Raw genomic sequence first — 17474 nt, forward strand, 5'->3', positions numbered from 1 at the left:
TGCCCATCCCGGCTTAGATTCTGGGTGCTATGCCTAAGCTTTAAATGCTGGCAAAACTTAAGTTCTACCTGGTGAGTTTGATGAAACAGTAACATATAAGAGAAGAAATGAACACTAATGGCGAAATTCATGCTTGCCAGGTGGGAAACGCTTAATGGAACACAGCCACCAAAAACAGACAATCCCCTGAACCTCAGAAAAATCTCTTCATGACCCCAATAGCCTTGAATAGTGTCTACAGATGTTGATACTCCCTATATGGAAACAGTGCCCATTGCTCATGAGTCACTCCCAAACCTCCCATCCAACCTTCATATTCAGCATGGATACAAACAGGACTGGCCAAAGAGTTGGCGGGTCCCAAGGCGGCATGCTGTGGTTGGCTGCACTGTGCGGCCAGGTGGCTCCCAACCAGGCAGAGAGTGAGCAGCTGGGCAGGTGGGTGCTGGGAAGCATAAAGCTTTAAAGGTGCAGGGCCCAAAGCAACTGCCATGCTCGCCTTGCCCTAAGGCCAGGCCTGGATATAGAGGCTCTATACAAGACTGTTTTACCTGCTGCTTCCATGTATAGTCTCATCCCAGGGTTTAAACAGTTCTGGATACTCTATTCCAGTCCTCCATGATGCTGAACCTCACCTCAAAATGTAAGTAGGTGTGAAAAAGTGTAGGTCTCTATCCTTTAACACTTATGCCTATATTTAACATCACTCCTGAGCATAAGCACCAACTTTTCCCTTCCCCTGGGAGTGCTCCAACCCTGTGCCTCCACTCTTCCCTGAAGGCCAATCCCTATTCTGCTTTGTCCCCCAAAGCCCTGCCTTCACTTCACCTCTTCATGCCCCTGCTCCACCCCCTCTCTGAGACCTGCCACTCTCCATCTTCCCTCAAACTTCTTCCTGAACTGTCAACAGCTGTTTGGCAGAGGCAGCCTCCCCCACCTCAGCTGATAAGCTGGGGCAGCAAATATCTGTGACTAGTGGGTGCTGAGCACACAACTATTTTTTTCCATGGTTACTCCAGCCCCATGGAAAAAATCATTTTGATGGATCTCTATTGCTACTAACTTCTAGAATATCATTTGTTTAGAGTACAAGTTTGAACAGCACAATTTCTTTCAAGTTTGCATTAAAAGTTCAATAGAAAGCTGAGGGCAAATTAAAAAACAAAACATGCCATGAATGTAGTCCAGGGTGTATTTACCCTAGTGTGGAATGTTAGAAGATTGCTGGCAAGTCATACAATATCACATTAGTTGGGAAATTATTTCCAGAACAGACTCATTTAAACAAGGAATTTAAAAAAATGTATTGGCTAACCATTGAACAAACTGTTTGTCTGAATTTGTTTTTGTTTCTTTTACTGTTCAAGAAAGACTGGTATGTTTCCAAAAACATCATCTTTCTTATGCCTCAGTAACATCTGTTTATACAGTTTACATCTTCCACTTTTTCAGCTTCCTTCTTGTGTAGTTTACCATGAATAAGGACTTTCATAAAGTGACTTCTTATCACTATTAAGCTACATGTAAAAACATTACAATTTATTTATTTGAAGACTGATCTAACCACCTTAATTAAGGGGCGGATTTTCATAAGTGTTTAGTTACTTAAAATACAGAGAGGTCTCTATTGGATTTTCAGAATCACCTGAGCAATAAGAGTTATATATCTAGTGAGATTTTCAAAAGCATCCATCAGTACCTTTAGGCACCTATGAAAATCTAGCCCTGAATAACTAGCCTAAATCTTAGTTTATGGTATCATATATGGAAAACTGAGGCATAATTGTTTCTACAAGAGGAAAAATTTTCCCTTATAAAGCATAGGGTGCCTGTGGACACTACTGACAAACAGTACAATATACTGTTTCATGTACTCTATCGACAGGCTCACACAAAATCCCTGGATACAAACACCCTTTATCGTTGGTACAGTATGCATCCAGATGTGGACACATGTTGTGGCTTAAGTCCATCTTTAAATTATAAACTTTCTGTTAATGTCATTTTTGGAAGGAAATTACCATGTTATTATCCAAATGATGCATGTGTGTGTGTGAGTGGGAGGGGGTGTGGGTGTGTGTTTTAACTGGCAAAGCATTCAAAACCAAATTCTTAACAATATAAACACAACTGCTAATATTTCATATTAGAGCAGGAAACAATATAGCTTGCCTTTTCAAATAACTGCTTATTTGAAAGAAGTTTAAATGTGAGCCAAGGGTTCTTGGTGTTCATTTTAATTGTTCTGTATGATGCTGTCATTAAAACTCTAACGCTCATAAAATCCACTGCTTAGCATTTTGGAACCTTTTCTTCCTATGCCATTGGATGGGAAAAGGAACAAACAGATAGATTGTCATGCAAATGTTATTGCAGAAGCAAACATTCTGAGGATAACACAGGAGGTTAAAAAAGTTCAGAGAAGAACCATAACTTTGCAGGAAAGTAAATTATTTTTATGGGGACTCCTCCTCTCCCCCAAACACACACTAAACCAGTAAGACAGTACAGGGCACTCACCTAAGGAAAAGAGTGTTTGTTGCTCACATGTTACAATTAGGACTTTATCCTACGATATGTTCCACAAGGGAAATGGCATTGAGAACTGAGCCAGTGAATAGATTCACTTTTTCCCCTCTAATTTTAGTGCCCTTGTTCTGGAATAGAGTTTATAATGTTTGCAAAAGTCACCACATTTCACAGGAGACATAAAAGGCCTGTTTGCTTGCAGTCTCTTAACAGTCCCACAGCACTGTTTGCAAAAAGAGTATTGTTAACCTCAGTAGGACACTAGTCAAATTCCAGTTTAGAAACCAATAATTACATTCTGACTATCTGCAGTTTCTTCATTCTCTTTCTTAAACCATTTTATAGGGTTACTGTCTTCTATCAAGAGTTGTTACTTTCTGCATCACCATAGCTTTTGCTGCTTTTTAACAGTGGAGATAAGTCGATAGGAGGAGCAACACAAATCAATAAATGAATGTTTACGTTACATGCATTGACTTGAACTTTATTGAGGTCCATGGCTTTTTTATATTTGCTTTCCCGGGACATCAGAGCAATTAAGTCTTAGTATTTGAATGCTTATGAAAAGTAAATACTCAACTTCATGTTTCAGTATTCACCCAGAGCTAAAGCATGGTTCAGCTACCATGGTGGCACAGAGGTAAAAGATGTCTCCTTTTGCATATGCACCAGCTATTGGTGTTATAGATAGTAGCATGGGAGCAGAAATAGGTTCCACTGAGCTTCCATGCCTTATCCCTCTGTAGGACCGGGTGAGCAGTGAGAAGAACCTTGGCTCTACTCCCTCCAGCCCATCCAGCAATGTAGCTGCCTTGGCTTGCCAAGGGTTATATACTGTGAGGGGATAGACCCAGCATTGTTTTCTCCCTCCTGCTAGTGGCAGAAAGTCAAGAAGAGAGTCTATGACTTGGAGAGTCAGAATCATGTTCCTAAGCTGTTCCACAAGCAACAGAAAATCACATTGCTCTTGATTCTGCACTTGATTCCGTTCATGTGACCATCTAGCCCTATGAAAATAGTATATTCTATATAGGATGATGAAATACTGCTCATGACAGCCTATGTATGCAGTTCTCCAAATCTCTTGTGATAACACTTGCCTCAGAGATAGTCAAATAAGGTAGAGAAGTCTCTGGACATGCCCCTTTCTACTAAGACTTCACCGGCTTGGTACAAATGTAACTTTGTGATGTGAAGCTAAATTTAAAACTTTAGCCAGCCAATAAATCTTGGTGTCATGTAATTTTCTAGAAATAATGAGTTGGAATAGTTCTTCATGATCCAGAAAGGAAACTGTTTAACTTCTTGCATCCTGTTTATCTTCTACCTTCTTTCTAAGAGCATCATGCCCTAGAAACACATTCAAGCCCTTCTCTTGTTAATAAGTTGCATTTGCATCCAGGATGTGATCCTGCCAGGGGCCAAGCATTCTAACTGTAATTCACCTAAGCATGTGCTTAACTGTGGAACTCAACAGGACTGCTTGCATGCTTAAGTGCTTCATTAAATCAGAGCCAAAGAGCTCAGAAACTTAAAGGGTCAAATCCTTAAGAACAGAAACTAAACCATGTCACTTATGTGGCTAATTACAGCCAATCAACACATTTCAAATCATATAGAATACTTATTATTTGCCATCCATCTATAAAGCGAAGAATCCACACAACAAATGATTTGAGTAATTATGAATCGAGAATAAATGAAAGGAAATTACAATCTTCCTGTGTCCAAAAGTACACTCAATTTCTTGAAAAGGGTCATCTGAAGAAGTGGGTTGTGTCCACAAAAGCTCAGGATACCATCTACATGTTCTGTTAGTCTTTCAGGTGCTACTAGACTATTTGTTGTTTTTTCACTTTTTCCTGTTACAGACTAACTCGGCTACCCTCTGAAACTCAATTTCTTTTAATATCATTCACTGTAAGTAAGTTGCTCATTTTCCTCCCTCTCCTTCCCTTCTCTCCCATTTATTGTGGGTCTGCACATCCTAAACTCAAATCTTGGGTCATCTGAAGAAGTGGGCTGTGGCCACGAAACCTCATGATACCATCTACATGTTTTGTTAGTCTATAAAGTGCTACCAGACCATTTGATGTTTTTTTTTCTTATAGAAAAGGGTTTTTGTTCTAAAACTCTGATCATGAAAGTCTTACTGCATACTGGATATGCTTATTAATATTAACTTCACAAACACCTTCTCATATGCAACTTCTGGGCATTTTTATATATTATAATGTATTAACTTAAACTGTCTATAATTCTGAATCATAAGCCTTGGTGACCCTGCCTTTAAACTAAACTGCGGCTTGCCATATTTATATTTGATTGATGAACAAAAAAAATCCCAATAAAAGTACAATAGTGATCTCAGTGGGAAAAGCTACAGGAAGTTTTTCTTTTGCCTGTGTTTAAATCTGACAGATATACACTACCCCGTAGATAAAAATCAGTGAGTGACAAAATTTACACTCAAAGCACAAAAAGGAAATATATTTTCAAAGGTTTAGAAGTTTCTCACTATGTTTGGCTTTCAAACCCCAGATACACTAGATCCTATTTGTTTTCATAGGGTATGTCTACACTTGCAGCCTATTTCGGAATAGGGCTGCAAACGTAGGCATTCGGAATTGCAAATCAAGCCCAGGATTTAAATATCCTACGCTTGATTTGCATCTTCCCAGCCGAGCGCCATTTTTTGAAATTTACAAGCCCGGAATTACTGCCCATGTCTATACGCGGCAGTGAAACGGGCGTTCGAAATAAAGCCCTATTTCAACGACCTGTTAAACCTCATTGCAAGAGAAATAACAGGTAGTTCAAAATAGGGCTTTATTTTGAATGCCCATTTCACTGCCGCTTATAGACGCGGACAGTTATTCCGGGCTTATAAATTTCAAAAATGGTGCCCGTCCGGGAAGATGCAAATCAAGCGCAGAATATTTAAATCCCGGGCTTGATTTGCAATTCCGAATGCCTACATTTGCAGCCCTATTCCGAAATAGGCTGCAAGTGTAGACATACGCTCTCTAAATATAAGGATGTAGTTATTTTAAAGTTGACGTTACTGAACATTTGTCCTGCAAGCAGAAAACAGAATAATTTATGTCTGTTGCTCTGCCAAATCAAAAATATCCATTCAACCATTTGTGAAAAGTGCATTGCTAACATTCTCCCACATACTCTCTTACCCACCCACATTTTACTTTTCTGTCCAAATCACACATGCTTTAGAGTTGTGGATTTTGTTTGTGGGTTTTTGGGGTATTATTAATTTTATTTCCTTTCAGTCTTCTTGCTCAAACACTCCAAAAACAAGACCTAGAAAATTTTAGCCCCAAAAGACCAAGTTTAAGAAAGTCATTTCAATGAAATAGTGAAATACATTGAGTAACCTTAACTGTATCTATTACTATTCATTGATTCCTGCCATGACTGGTTATAGATATGTTGAAACAAGTATTTCTGGTAATGTTAACTGTTTATAAAACCTAAAAAAGTGAAAGAACATGGTTTTGTTGTGATAGTTTTGTCTAAGGGCACAGTGTTCAGGTTGCTATTGGGAGATGAAATGTGAATGGCAACAAAAAACAACAGAAAATATGAGCAGTAATTCGAGATCTTACAGACCTTCTTCACATCAACCCATCAACAGTCTCATTTGACTGCAGCAAAAGGAGACCTCTTGGCAAGCTGTCCTTTGAGTTCATTTCTTAGCTTCCTGGCTCATGTAGAATAGTGATTGAAATGTAGCCGTGTTAGTCTGGTGTAGCTGAAACAAAATACAGGACTATGTAGCACTTTAAAGACTAACAAGATGGTTTATTAGATGATGAGCTTTCGTGGGCCAGACCCACTTCCTCAGATCAAATAATGGAAGAAAATAGTCACAACCATATATACCAAAGGATACAATTTTTAAAAAAATGAACACACATGAAAAGGACAAATCACATTACAGAACAGAAGAGGGATGTGGGGGGCGGGGGGAAAGGAAGGTGAATGCCAGTGAGTTAATGATATTAGAGGTGGGGAAGGGGAGATGTCTGTGAGTTAATAGTATTAGAGGTGATAATTGGGGAAGCTATCTTTGTAATGGGTAAGATAGTTGGAATCTTTGTTAATTCCCCTGCGGAGAGTGTCGAATTTTAGCATGAATGCCAGTTCAGAGGATTCCCTTTCAAGTGCAGATTTGAATGTCTTCTGAAGTAGGATGCAGGTTAGCAGGTCATTCAGACAGTGTCCTTTCTGGTTGAAATGGCAAGCAACTGTTTTTACTTTGTGATCCTGTCTAATGTCTGTTTTGTGGGCATTGATTCTTTGGCGAAGTGTCTGAGACGTTTGTCCAATGTACATAGCAGACAGACACTTTCGGCACATGATAGCATAGATTATATTTCTGGAGGCTCAGGAATATGTATTCTTGATCATATAAAAAATAAAAAAGCAAATTGAAAGAGCCAAACGAATACCTAGAAACCATCTACTACAAGACAGACCCAAGAAAACCAACAATAGAACACCACTTGTCATCACCGTCAGCTCCCAACTTAAACCTGTCCAACACATTATCAATAGATTACAGCCTATACTGGAACAGGACACTAAACTACAAGAAGCTCTGGGAGACAGACCCATAGTCTCCTATAGACAACCACCTAACCTCAAGATGATTCTTACCAACAACCACAGGACATACCACACTAATACCAACCTTGGTACTTTCCCTTGCAGCAAACCCCGCTGCCAGCTTTGTCCACATATTCACTCTGCTGACACCATTATTGGGCCTAACCAAGTGAGTTATAAGATCAAGAATACATATTCCTGCGCCTCCAGAAATATAATCTATGCTATCATGTGCCGAAAGTGTCCGTCTGCTATGTACATTGGACAAACGTCTCAGACACTTCGCCAAAGAATCAATGCCCACAAAAGAGACATTAGACAGGATCACAAAGAAAAAACAGTTGCTTGTCATTTCAACCAGAAAGGACACTGTCTGAATGACCTGCTAACCTGCATCCTACTTCAGAAGACATTCAAATCTGCACTTGAAAGGGAATCCTCTGAACTGGCATTCATGCTAAAATTCAACACTCTCCGCAGGGGACTTAACAAAGACTCCAACTATCTTACCCATTACAAAGATAGCTTCCCCAATTATCACCTCTAATACTATTAACTCACAGACATCTCCCCTTCCCCACCTCTAATATCATTAACTCACTGGCATTCATCTTCCTTTCCCCCCACCCCCACATCCCTCTTCTGTTCTGTAATGTGATTTGTCCTTTTCATGTGTGTTCATTTTTTTAAAATTGTATCCTTTGGTATATATGGTTGTGACTATTTTCTTCCATTATTTGATCTGAGGAAGTGGGTCTGGCCCACGAAAGCTCATCATCTAATAAATCATCTTGTTAGTCTTTAAAGTGCTACATAGTCCTGTATTTTGTTTTGGCTCATGTAGAGAGAGATCATCAGAATCTTACCAATGAGTGATAAAGAGGCTGTCACTACCTACATGGATAAGCAGGATAAGGATGAAAGGAATGAGGTCCTGGCAGGGGATGTGTGGAAAGATTAGATAACAAGTGGGAATCCGGATAGAGCCAAACAGTTCCCATAGAGTTTCCTACCTGGTCAAAACCAGGAAACACACAAAATATTGTATTGAAAGCCTTATTTCATGAGATTTTCAGACCAAAGATTAGCTAAACTCCAGACTGGTGAATTAGATAAACTTCTAAACCTCAAGCTTCATAGACTCATAGAGATGTAGAGCTGACAAGGACTTCAAGAGGTCATCAAAGCCAGCTCCATCTTTCATTGACGGTTCATATGGGAAGTGTTGAGTGGTCTATATGAAATAGTGGTCTTCTCCAGTTCTTGGTGGACAAGTAACCTGGCTGCAGTCAATCTCTACCAAAGCCTACAGCAATACTTTCATGTGCATTGAATTTAAAGTTTGTCTGGATCTATAAATGGTCTGCCTCGAGTAAAAGTATATTTTAAAAGAATAAATTGTTGATTACACCGGTCTACAATTTTTTAGAAGTCGACTGCTTCAGAGATAAAATGTGCTATTTATTATGTATTTTGATGTGCTGAATTCAAATATGACAATTAAAACAACTGATTTGCTACTGTTTCCAAGATATTTACGTTTTTACATTTTACGTCTATGTATATTGTGTAAATAGTAGAGTTTTAATCATAAATTGTAAACCTAGGTCTTTCATGTGTTTATGGTTGCTTTACATGGTCATACTTCACCTGTTCTGTTTATGTAACACTTTAAAAATCAGCAAAAGGGTTATATAAATAAAATTTATTATGAAATAAAAGGCAAAAAATTATTATGTAGATAGTTTAATCCTATCTACAGTGTCTACTCGGCGCTTCTTGGCTTGTCTCTTGTATTCGTTAAATGGAGCGTCTCTTGTCACTGTCCAGCAATAGTCTGCAAGCATTGATGGGGTCCATTTGCCCTGATAGCATTTGTCCATTGTTGCAATGTCCTGGTGAAATCGCTCGCCGTGCTTGACACTCACTGCTCCATAATTCGGTGGAAAAAAATCTAGATGAGAGTGCAAAAAATGTATCTTTAGTGACATGTTGCAACCAAGGCTTTTGTATGCCTTGAGGAGGTTTTCCACCAACAACCTGTAGTTGTCTGCCTTGTTGTTTCCAAGAAAATTTCTTGCCACTAACTGGAAGGCTTACCATGCCATCTTTTCCTTGCCATGAATTGCATGGTCAAATGCATCATCTCGAAGAAGTTCACGAATCTGAGGACCAACAAAGACACCTTCACTTAACCTTGGAAATTTTGCACGGAGGTACTTGAAAGCTGCTTGTGTTTTGTCCATGGCCTTGACAAAGTTCTTCATCAGACCCAGCTTGATGTGTAAGGGTGGTAACAAAATCTTCCTTGATTCAACAAGTGGTGGATGCTGAACACTTTTCCTCCCAAGCTCCAATGACTGTCGGAGTGGCCAATCTATCTTGATGTAGTAGGAATCTCTTTCACGACTATCCCATTCGCAGAGAAAACAGTAGTACTTTGTGTATCCAGTCTGCAGACCAAGCAAGAGAGCAACAACCTTCAAATCACCACAAAGCTGCTACTGATGTTGGTCATAGTTTATGCACCTCAAGAGTTGTTTCATGTTGTCATAGGTTTCCTTCATATGGACTGCATGACCAACTGGAATTGATGGTAAAACATTGCCATTATGCAGCAAAACATCCATAACTTCTAGGAATAACATGATGCAATTCATATCATGTATGATGCAATACCAGCTTCAGATTACAACATTCATTGTTTTGCCTAAAAAGCAAGTACTGTCCAAACCCAGTCATAGATTTATTCATAGATCCAGTCAAAGATGTATTTTAGTCATTTCTGGTTTAAATTGAGATCCCTTCCCTTTATAACTCACTTATCTTCCGCCATTCACAAGTCAAGGATCGTATATACTGACCCAATAGTCGTATATACTGACCCAATCTTAAAAACTAGAGCCAATCAACAATTTTAAGCATCATTTTCATTCTCAGTGACCCAGAATTAGTAAAGTTTGACTACATTTATTTCAGAAGCATTTTGACTGTAGATCAGTGTTATCAGATAGTTTGAGATCAATAAAAAGAATTATTCAAAAGAAGCTTCAGATGGTTAATAGAATACTACTGAGTTTTCAGGTCTCTGGATGCCAGATGATGGACTGCATGTCATATGTGTTTGTCTCAGGAGAGGGAACAAACAGAGACTAGGCAATAACTGAATGAATCATATGAAATCAGATGAGACTTACTTGCAGAGGCACTGTGAGCTTGTAACTCACTCTAACAGATGTATGTAATACCAAACTCACAAAAGTCAGATGAAAGTGAGAACATCTACATTTTTAAAAAATATGTGAGACAATAATGAGAACACAGTTGGGTGTTTATTCATTTCTTACTGAAAAATGTAGGGCTTTGAGAACCACCATGAAAATATATATTAGTGTATATGCTGTTATGAAGACAACTACAAAAATCCATTCTGAGCAAACTTCCAATTAGTCTTTCTTACCAAATACCATTTGTGTTCGCTTTTGAGTTCACTTATTTTCTCCTTAATTTGTAATCTCTCTCTTCTGCTTCCAAATTGCTCATAGCAGTCTATTGCCATATCAACCCTAATGCCATCAAAGATATTTCTTTTTGCTTCCAGAAAACCATAATAATGCACTTAGCATGAACAAACATGGCACATGATGTTAATTATTGTAATAGATGTTTAATTGCATATTTACTATACATGGAAATATGAATGAGCAATCCAGGAAAATAACAAGATATGTTTGTACCACTATGTTGAGATTTTTTGTTTTAATTCTTCATTGATCTTTGTTTTGCCCTAATCTGCTTTATCATGCCGTCTGGGTTGAGAGGAGTGGTTATAAATGTTATGCCTACCACTACAATTCTGTATGGAGTGCTCAGAGAATTTATACCAGGAATCACTCTAATAACTGTGGAATAGTTGTTTGCACCATTGACATGATGGGACCTTTGCCACTGGCTTTAATGAGAGCAAAATCAAGCCTTTAGTATTGTTCTTAAGAGGTCTGACTAACTTTGAAGATGGCCACTTGTGGAAGTGGTTTCACGATACATTCTGAAAGTGTAAGGTTCCGGGAAATTTTTAAACATGTCCAAACACAGATTTATTGAATAGTGCCATGCAGGAGCATTGTGATGATCTGACGATATAAGCAATTACAGACAGTTGGCATTGTCTCATTCCCATCACTCCCAAGATGTTTAGCAGCATAAGCCATGGGTACTTTTTCTCACTCTCATCAACACTTACATTTTTGTCAAATCTCTTTATATTTTTTGAGTTTACCTGTATTGCATTAACACATGGATTAAATTATTGTCCTGTATAATATTCTCTTAATTCATGAGAGCTTTAAATACTTATGAGGAGCAAGAAATTGACACTTCCAAAGTTGTTAAAGCCCCAAAGTTTTATATCCAGAACGTCAGGGAAGCTGCAGAGGGCTCAAGCATAGCTGTAATATGTGTTTATTTTTTCCTTTTTGTGTTGTTGTTTTGTTCATTTAGACACTAGCATGAGTCGATATCATGTCCAGTGGTTCCCAGAATCCTGTGCGCACAATGAAACTAAAGGGCCTGAAAAAGCAACTGGCCTTACCTATGTAAGTTGACATTCAGTCTCTTGCTTAACTTGTAGTAGTATACAGTCATCAAGAATGAGACATGGGGAGGATGGAAAGGAAGAGGGAAAGGATATATAATAGAACAAAGCATGTTTTATGCCTATCACAGGTACAGTAGGAGTGGGTTTTCTTTATTTCATGGAAGAGTAGTGATATATTTGGGATTGTTAATTTAAACAAACATAAAAAGTAGTCTAAATGAATTTAGTGCATTCAAATGCTTTAACTGAGTATCTGAAGTGTTTATATTACACTACAAGGCAAACCTGTTTGTACCATGCACATATACTTATACAGCATTTACTACAAAGGGGTCCTAATGGATGGACCCCTGGAAACCACCGCAATACAAATACTGAATATTAAGCAAAATAAGCAGCTAGGGTTGTTTTCAAACAAAGGGAAGTTTCCAGGCTCCCCCTGAGAAGAGTAAGAGATGAAGAAAAGAGCCTCAAATGATAGATGCTAGATATTAATTCTGGAAGGTGCAAAGATATCACAGTTATTCTCCATCACCGGCAATTTAAAATCGAGATTAATTTTTTAAAAATATGCTTTAGTGCAAATAGGAATTAAATCTGGGGAAGTCTCATGACTTGTATTATGCAGTAAGTCAGACTAGATAATCACAGTGGTCCATACGGTCCTTAAAGTCAAGTAGTGATGCAATATAAGAACCTAGATAAAAGAGAGAAAGGTTCTAGATTATTATCCTTGTGTATAAATAAATACTTTATCTCAATTATATTTTAGCAATGGCATTTCTTCCTTCTGAATGTGCCATTCAGTCTAGTACTATTCTACTCAAGTCACATGCTTTACAAACATTACTGTCACGGGGTGCGGCCCCAGTCCGCCGCCCCCACCGCTTTGCTTACAGACAGGTAGTGCCCAATGCACCGCTTGCTCGCGTACCTCCTTGGCGGAGTGGGGGGTCCGGGCCCGCCCTCACTCCGGACCCCGACCCAGGGCCCTGACACCGAGAGCGTGCCTCTCGGTGGTAGCAGGGGGGTAGTACCCCAAACACACCTGCTCCCGGGATCCACGACCCGCCCTGGGTCCTACTCCACTCCGCCGGCCGCTGCCCCGCTTACCGGGTTGCTCCGCTTCCTGCCTTCCCGTCCGGGACCGCCCCACTCGGGTTCCTCTGCCTGTGGCTCGCCTTTCCTCCTCCTGGCTTCTCCCCCTTGCCGCTCTGGTCCCGGCCTTTTTCTGCTCCTCTCCACTTCCGGGTTCCCCCCTCCCCCCTCCGTCGTCGCGCTTGTGACGTCACCCGCCACGCTCCCGGGCGCGCCGTGATGACGCGCCACGGCCTCCCCGTCCCCGTTCCCTGCGTCCTCCGGAACTGAGGCGTCTGCGTCCCTCTCTCCCGCGGCCCCCGCTGCCGCTTGCGAGTGGCGGGGCGGTTCTGCCCCGTCACACATCTCCCCCCTTCCTACGGTCTGTCCGCCCTCCAGTTGCTCGTCACCCGGCAGCCGCGAAAGACAGTCCGCGTTCACGTTATCTTTACCCGGTCTGTGTTTAATGTCAAAACGGAAAGGTTGCAAGCTCAGGTACCATCGCATTATCCGTGCGTTGTTATCCTTCATGGACTGCATCCATCTCAGTGGCGCGTGGTCCGTCACCAGCGTGAAGGTGTTGCCTGTAAGAAAGTAGCGTAAGGAGTCTATGGCCCATTTGATGGCCAGCGCTTCCTTCTCTATCACGGCATAGTTCCTCTCCCTAGGGAACAGCTTCCGGCTTAGGTAGGCTACGGGGTACTCTGCGCCCTCCTCCTCCTGTGCGAGGACTGCCCCGAGCCCTACCTCGGAGGCGTCAGTCTGCAAGAGGAACGGCTTCTCGAAATCGGGGGACCGTAGTACTGGGCCCGACACCAGGCACTGCCGTAGTGTCTCAAACGCCCTCACCCCTTGGGGCGTCCACACCACCCTCTGGGGTTTCTCTTTCTTTGTCAAGTCTGTTAAAGGGGCCGCCAGGGAGGCAAAGTGCTTTATAAACCGTCTATAGTACCCCGCAAGGCCCAGGAACTGGCGTACTTGTCGTTTGGTGTGGGGCCGGGGGTAATCCCTAATGGCGCATACCTTGTCTAGCAGTGGTTTTAGCCGGCCCCTCCCCACCGTGTACCCGAGGTAGGATACCTCCCTCTTCCCGAACTGGCACTTCTTGGGGTTAGCCGTGAGCCCGGCCCGTTGGAGCGCTCGCAGGACGGCTCCCAGCTGCTGCAAATGCTCCTCCCACGTCCTACTGAAGACGACGATGTCATCTATGTATGCTGTGGCGTAGTCGCGGTGGTCCTCTAAGATCTCGTCCATCAACCTCTGGAATGTGGCTGCTGCACCGTGTAACCCGAACGGCATGGTGACGAACTGGAATAGACCGAACGGGGTAGCGAATGCTGTCTTCTCTCTGGCCGCCGGCGCCAGGGGTATTTGCCAGTACCCTTTCGTAAGGTCGATCGTTGATAGGTATTCCGCCCGCCCCAGGCGCTCCAGTAGCTCGTCCACCCTGGGCATGGGGTATGCGTCGAACTTCGATACCGCGTTTAACTTACGGAAGTCTATGCAGAACCGTATGGCTCCATCCTTCTTCGGGACCAGTACGATGGGGCTACGCCACTCGCTCCGTGACTTCTCCACCACTCCCCACCGCAACATGTCCTGCAGCTCTTTTTGGACCGTGTCCCACAACTTCCGGGGGATGGGACGTACCTGATCCCTCACTCGACTCCCCGGTTCCGTCGTGATCTCGTGGTACGCCCGGGTCGTCCTCCCTGGTCGGCTCGTCAGGCTGGCGGCCGCCTGTTGTAGTACCGCCCGCAGTTGTGCCTGTTGAGTAAGGTTTAGCTCCCTCCCCATGGGGCTGGCCGCCCAAGTGACCTCTTCCTCGCCCCAGGGTCCGAACTCGATCTCCGTACTAAGGGCTTCCGATGGGGGCTCCTCCCGGGGTACCCATCGTTTTAACAGGTTGATGTGGTACACTTGGCTCTGCCGGTGCTTTCCCCCTACCTGGACTTCATAGTCCACCTCCCCAATCCTCTTGGTCACCCGGTAAGGTCCCTGCCACTTGGCCAATAACTTGGACTCCCCTGCCGGCAGCAGGACCAGCACTGGGTCACCCGGGTTAAAGACCCTTAGCCGCGTCCCTGCGTTGTAATGGCGGGCCTGGGTTTCTTGGGCTTTTTTCAGGTTTTCTTGCGCCCACCTGCCTATAGTTCGCATGCGGTCCCGCAACTTGATTACGTATTGGACCGCCCCTAGGGCAGTGGATGCCTGCTCTTCCCATCCCTCCCGCACCAAGTCTAGTATGCCCCGCGGGCGTCGGCCGTACAATAGTTCGAACGGAGAAAACCCTACCGAGGACTGCGGTACCTCTCGTATTGCGAAGAGCAGGGGTGGCAGCAGCTTGTCCCAGTCTCGTGGGTCGTCTTGGACCAGCCTCCGCAACATGGCTTTTAGGGTTTTGTTGAAGCGTTCTACCAGCCCGTCCGTCTGAGGGTGGTAGGCTGCGGTGCGAATCTTCTTTATCTGCAGCCATCTGCACAGTTCTTTCATTAGGCGCGATACCAGGTTCGTCCCCTGGTCCGTCAGGATCTCTTTCGGGAGCCCGACGCGGGCGAACATTTTCACCAGCTCATCGGCTATCGTAGCCGCGTTGGTCTTGCGCAGGGGGACAGCCTCCGGGTAGCGGGTGGCGTAATCCACCACCACTAGTATATACTGGTGCCCTCTCCGAGTCCGCTCCAAAGGCCCCACGAGGTCCAAACCTATCCTCTCGAAGGGTTCGGTCACTAGCGGCATGGGTACGAGGGCATCCCGTGGGACCCGTGCCTCCGCTGTCCGTTGGCACTGGGGGCATGATCTACAAAAGTTCTTGACATCCTGGTATACCCCTGGCCAATAAAACCGTTGGATCACCCGCTGTTGCGTCTTCTCAATTCCCAAGTGCCCGGCCCAGGGATTGTCGTGGGCCATCTCCATCACCCGCCACCGGTACGCTTTTGGGACGAGTAGCTGGGTTTCCCCGCCTGCTGTCCCTGGGACCCGGTACAGCCGGTCCCCTTGGATCTCGAAGTGGGGTCCCTGTTCGCTTTGCTGTTGGGTCCCCTCGTCTTCCACCCGGGGCTCTAACGCGTTTTCCCAGGCGTGCTGTAATGACGGGTCCTCCCGCTGCAAGGCTAAGAAGTCGCCGGTATCGACCTCTAGGGTCATCCGTGCCTCTTCCCCATCTAGCCCTTGTGGGGGCATCGTCTCCTCCTCCTCCTCCTGGGTAGCCCACGCCTCCCGCGTGTCCCTTACGCCGGTAGGGCCCCGTTCCCCTAGCAGCCGCCGTAGCCCGGGCCAATCCCGGCCTAGTAACACGGGGTAGGGTAGTCGGTGAGCCACTGCTACTCGTAACTCCCCGCCCTGGCTCCCGTCGTGTAGCCTCACCCGGGCCGTCGGATACGGCCGGGTGTCCCCGTGTACGCACTTGATCCAAACTTGGGCCCCCGTGTGCCCTGATCTTCCTAACGCGTCTCTCCGCACTAACGTTTGTCCACACCCCGAGTCTAGAACGGCCTCTACTACCTCCCCGTTCAAGCGTATCCGCCTTATCATGCGGGCCCGGCTTACCTCCTGCCGCGGGCCCTTCCGGGGTCTAGGTTGGCCGTAAGTGCAGTCCATCATAGGACAGTCCCGCCGGATGTGGCCTTCCTGTCCGCACTGGTAGCACGTCGGTTTTGGTTGGATCTTCTGTGTGTCCTCTGCCCTCTTCCCGACTTCGGCCCGGGGTTCCCCTTTTCCGTGGTCCTCAGTGCCACGCCATACCGGGGCCAATCGCCGCTCCGGTCCTCGGACTGGGGGGCTTCCAGCCCTGGGCCCCGTGTTGTCCCGCCCTTCCTTCCCTTTGGGGCTAGGGCCTCCCCGACCCACCGGGTTGGTCGTTGCGCCTACCTTGCCAGGTCCTTCCAGCGTCTCGGCTGCCATGAAGTGCTCCATGAGCGTGACCGCTTCCTCTAGGGTCCCGGGCAGATGTCGCCGGACCCACTGTTGGCCCTCCGCGGGGAGCACTTGCAGGTACTGCTCGAGTACGACCAGGTCGGCCACCTGAGTCGCGGTCTTGGTGGACGGTTCCAGCCACCGAAACCCGGCTTCCCGGATCCGCTGCGCCACTGCCCGCGGCCGCTCCCCTGTTGCATATCTGGCCGCCCGGAACCTCTGCCTATATGTCTCGGGCGAAATACCAAGTTGGTCGAGAATCGCCTCCTTGACCTTGTAGTAGCACAGCGAGTCCCGGTCGGACAAACTCCGGTAGGCGAGTTGGGCCGGACTGGACAGGTAAGGGGCGAGTATAGTGGCCCAGTGTTCTTGGGGCCAACGGGCCGCCGTGGCCACTCGTTCGAAAGTTACCAAAAATGCCTCGGCGTCGTCCTCGGCCCCCAGTTTGGTGAGCCTGATGGGGAGTCGCGCTGGGCCCGCCGCCTCCTCTTCCTCGTCGTTGGTGGGTCCGATCAGGCCCGCCCCATCCTTCAGCTCCCTTACCAGCTGCTTCTGCTGTTCTCTAAACTCGGAGGTTAGTTGTCGCAACGCCTCCGTTTGTTGCTTCTGGAGCTGGCGTTGGCTATCCACCAGCCATTCTACAATTTTGTCGGCATCCATGGTGCCGTGTCCTATTTTGAAATGGTAGTTAGGATAGAGTGGCCACCAGCCAGCGAGAACGGAAAAT

General features: G+C 44.9%; 1 protein-coding gene across 2 annotated transcripts in view; it reads left to right on the plus strand.

Annotated features, from left to right (window-relative positions):
* ANOS1 (anosmin 1) overlaps nt 1-17474 on the plus strand; it is a 197460-nt gene that overhangs the window by 166994 nt on the left and 12992 nt on the right. For both annotated transcript variants that reach the window (XM_075915284.2, XM_075915293.2), the window contains exon 10: nt 11656-11750. In XM_075915284.2, coding sequence (XP_075771399.2) covers nt 11656-11750 — 95 coding nt within the window. The remainder of the gene's footprint in view (nt 1-11655; nt 11751-17474) is intronic.

The sequence above is a fragment of the Pelodiscus sinensis genome, chromosome 1 (genome assembly GCF_052426305.1).
Source record: "Pelodiscus sinensis isolate ZL-2025 chromosome 1, ASM5242630v1, whole genome shotgun sequence".
In the NCBI taxonomy this organism is placed as follows: Eukaryota; Metazoa; Chordata; order Testudines; family Trionychidae; genus Pelodiscus; species Pelodiscus sinensis.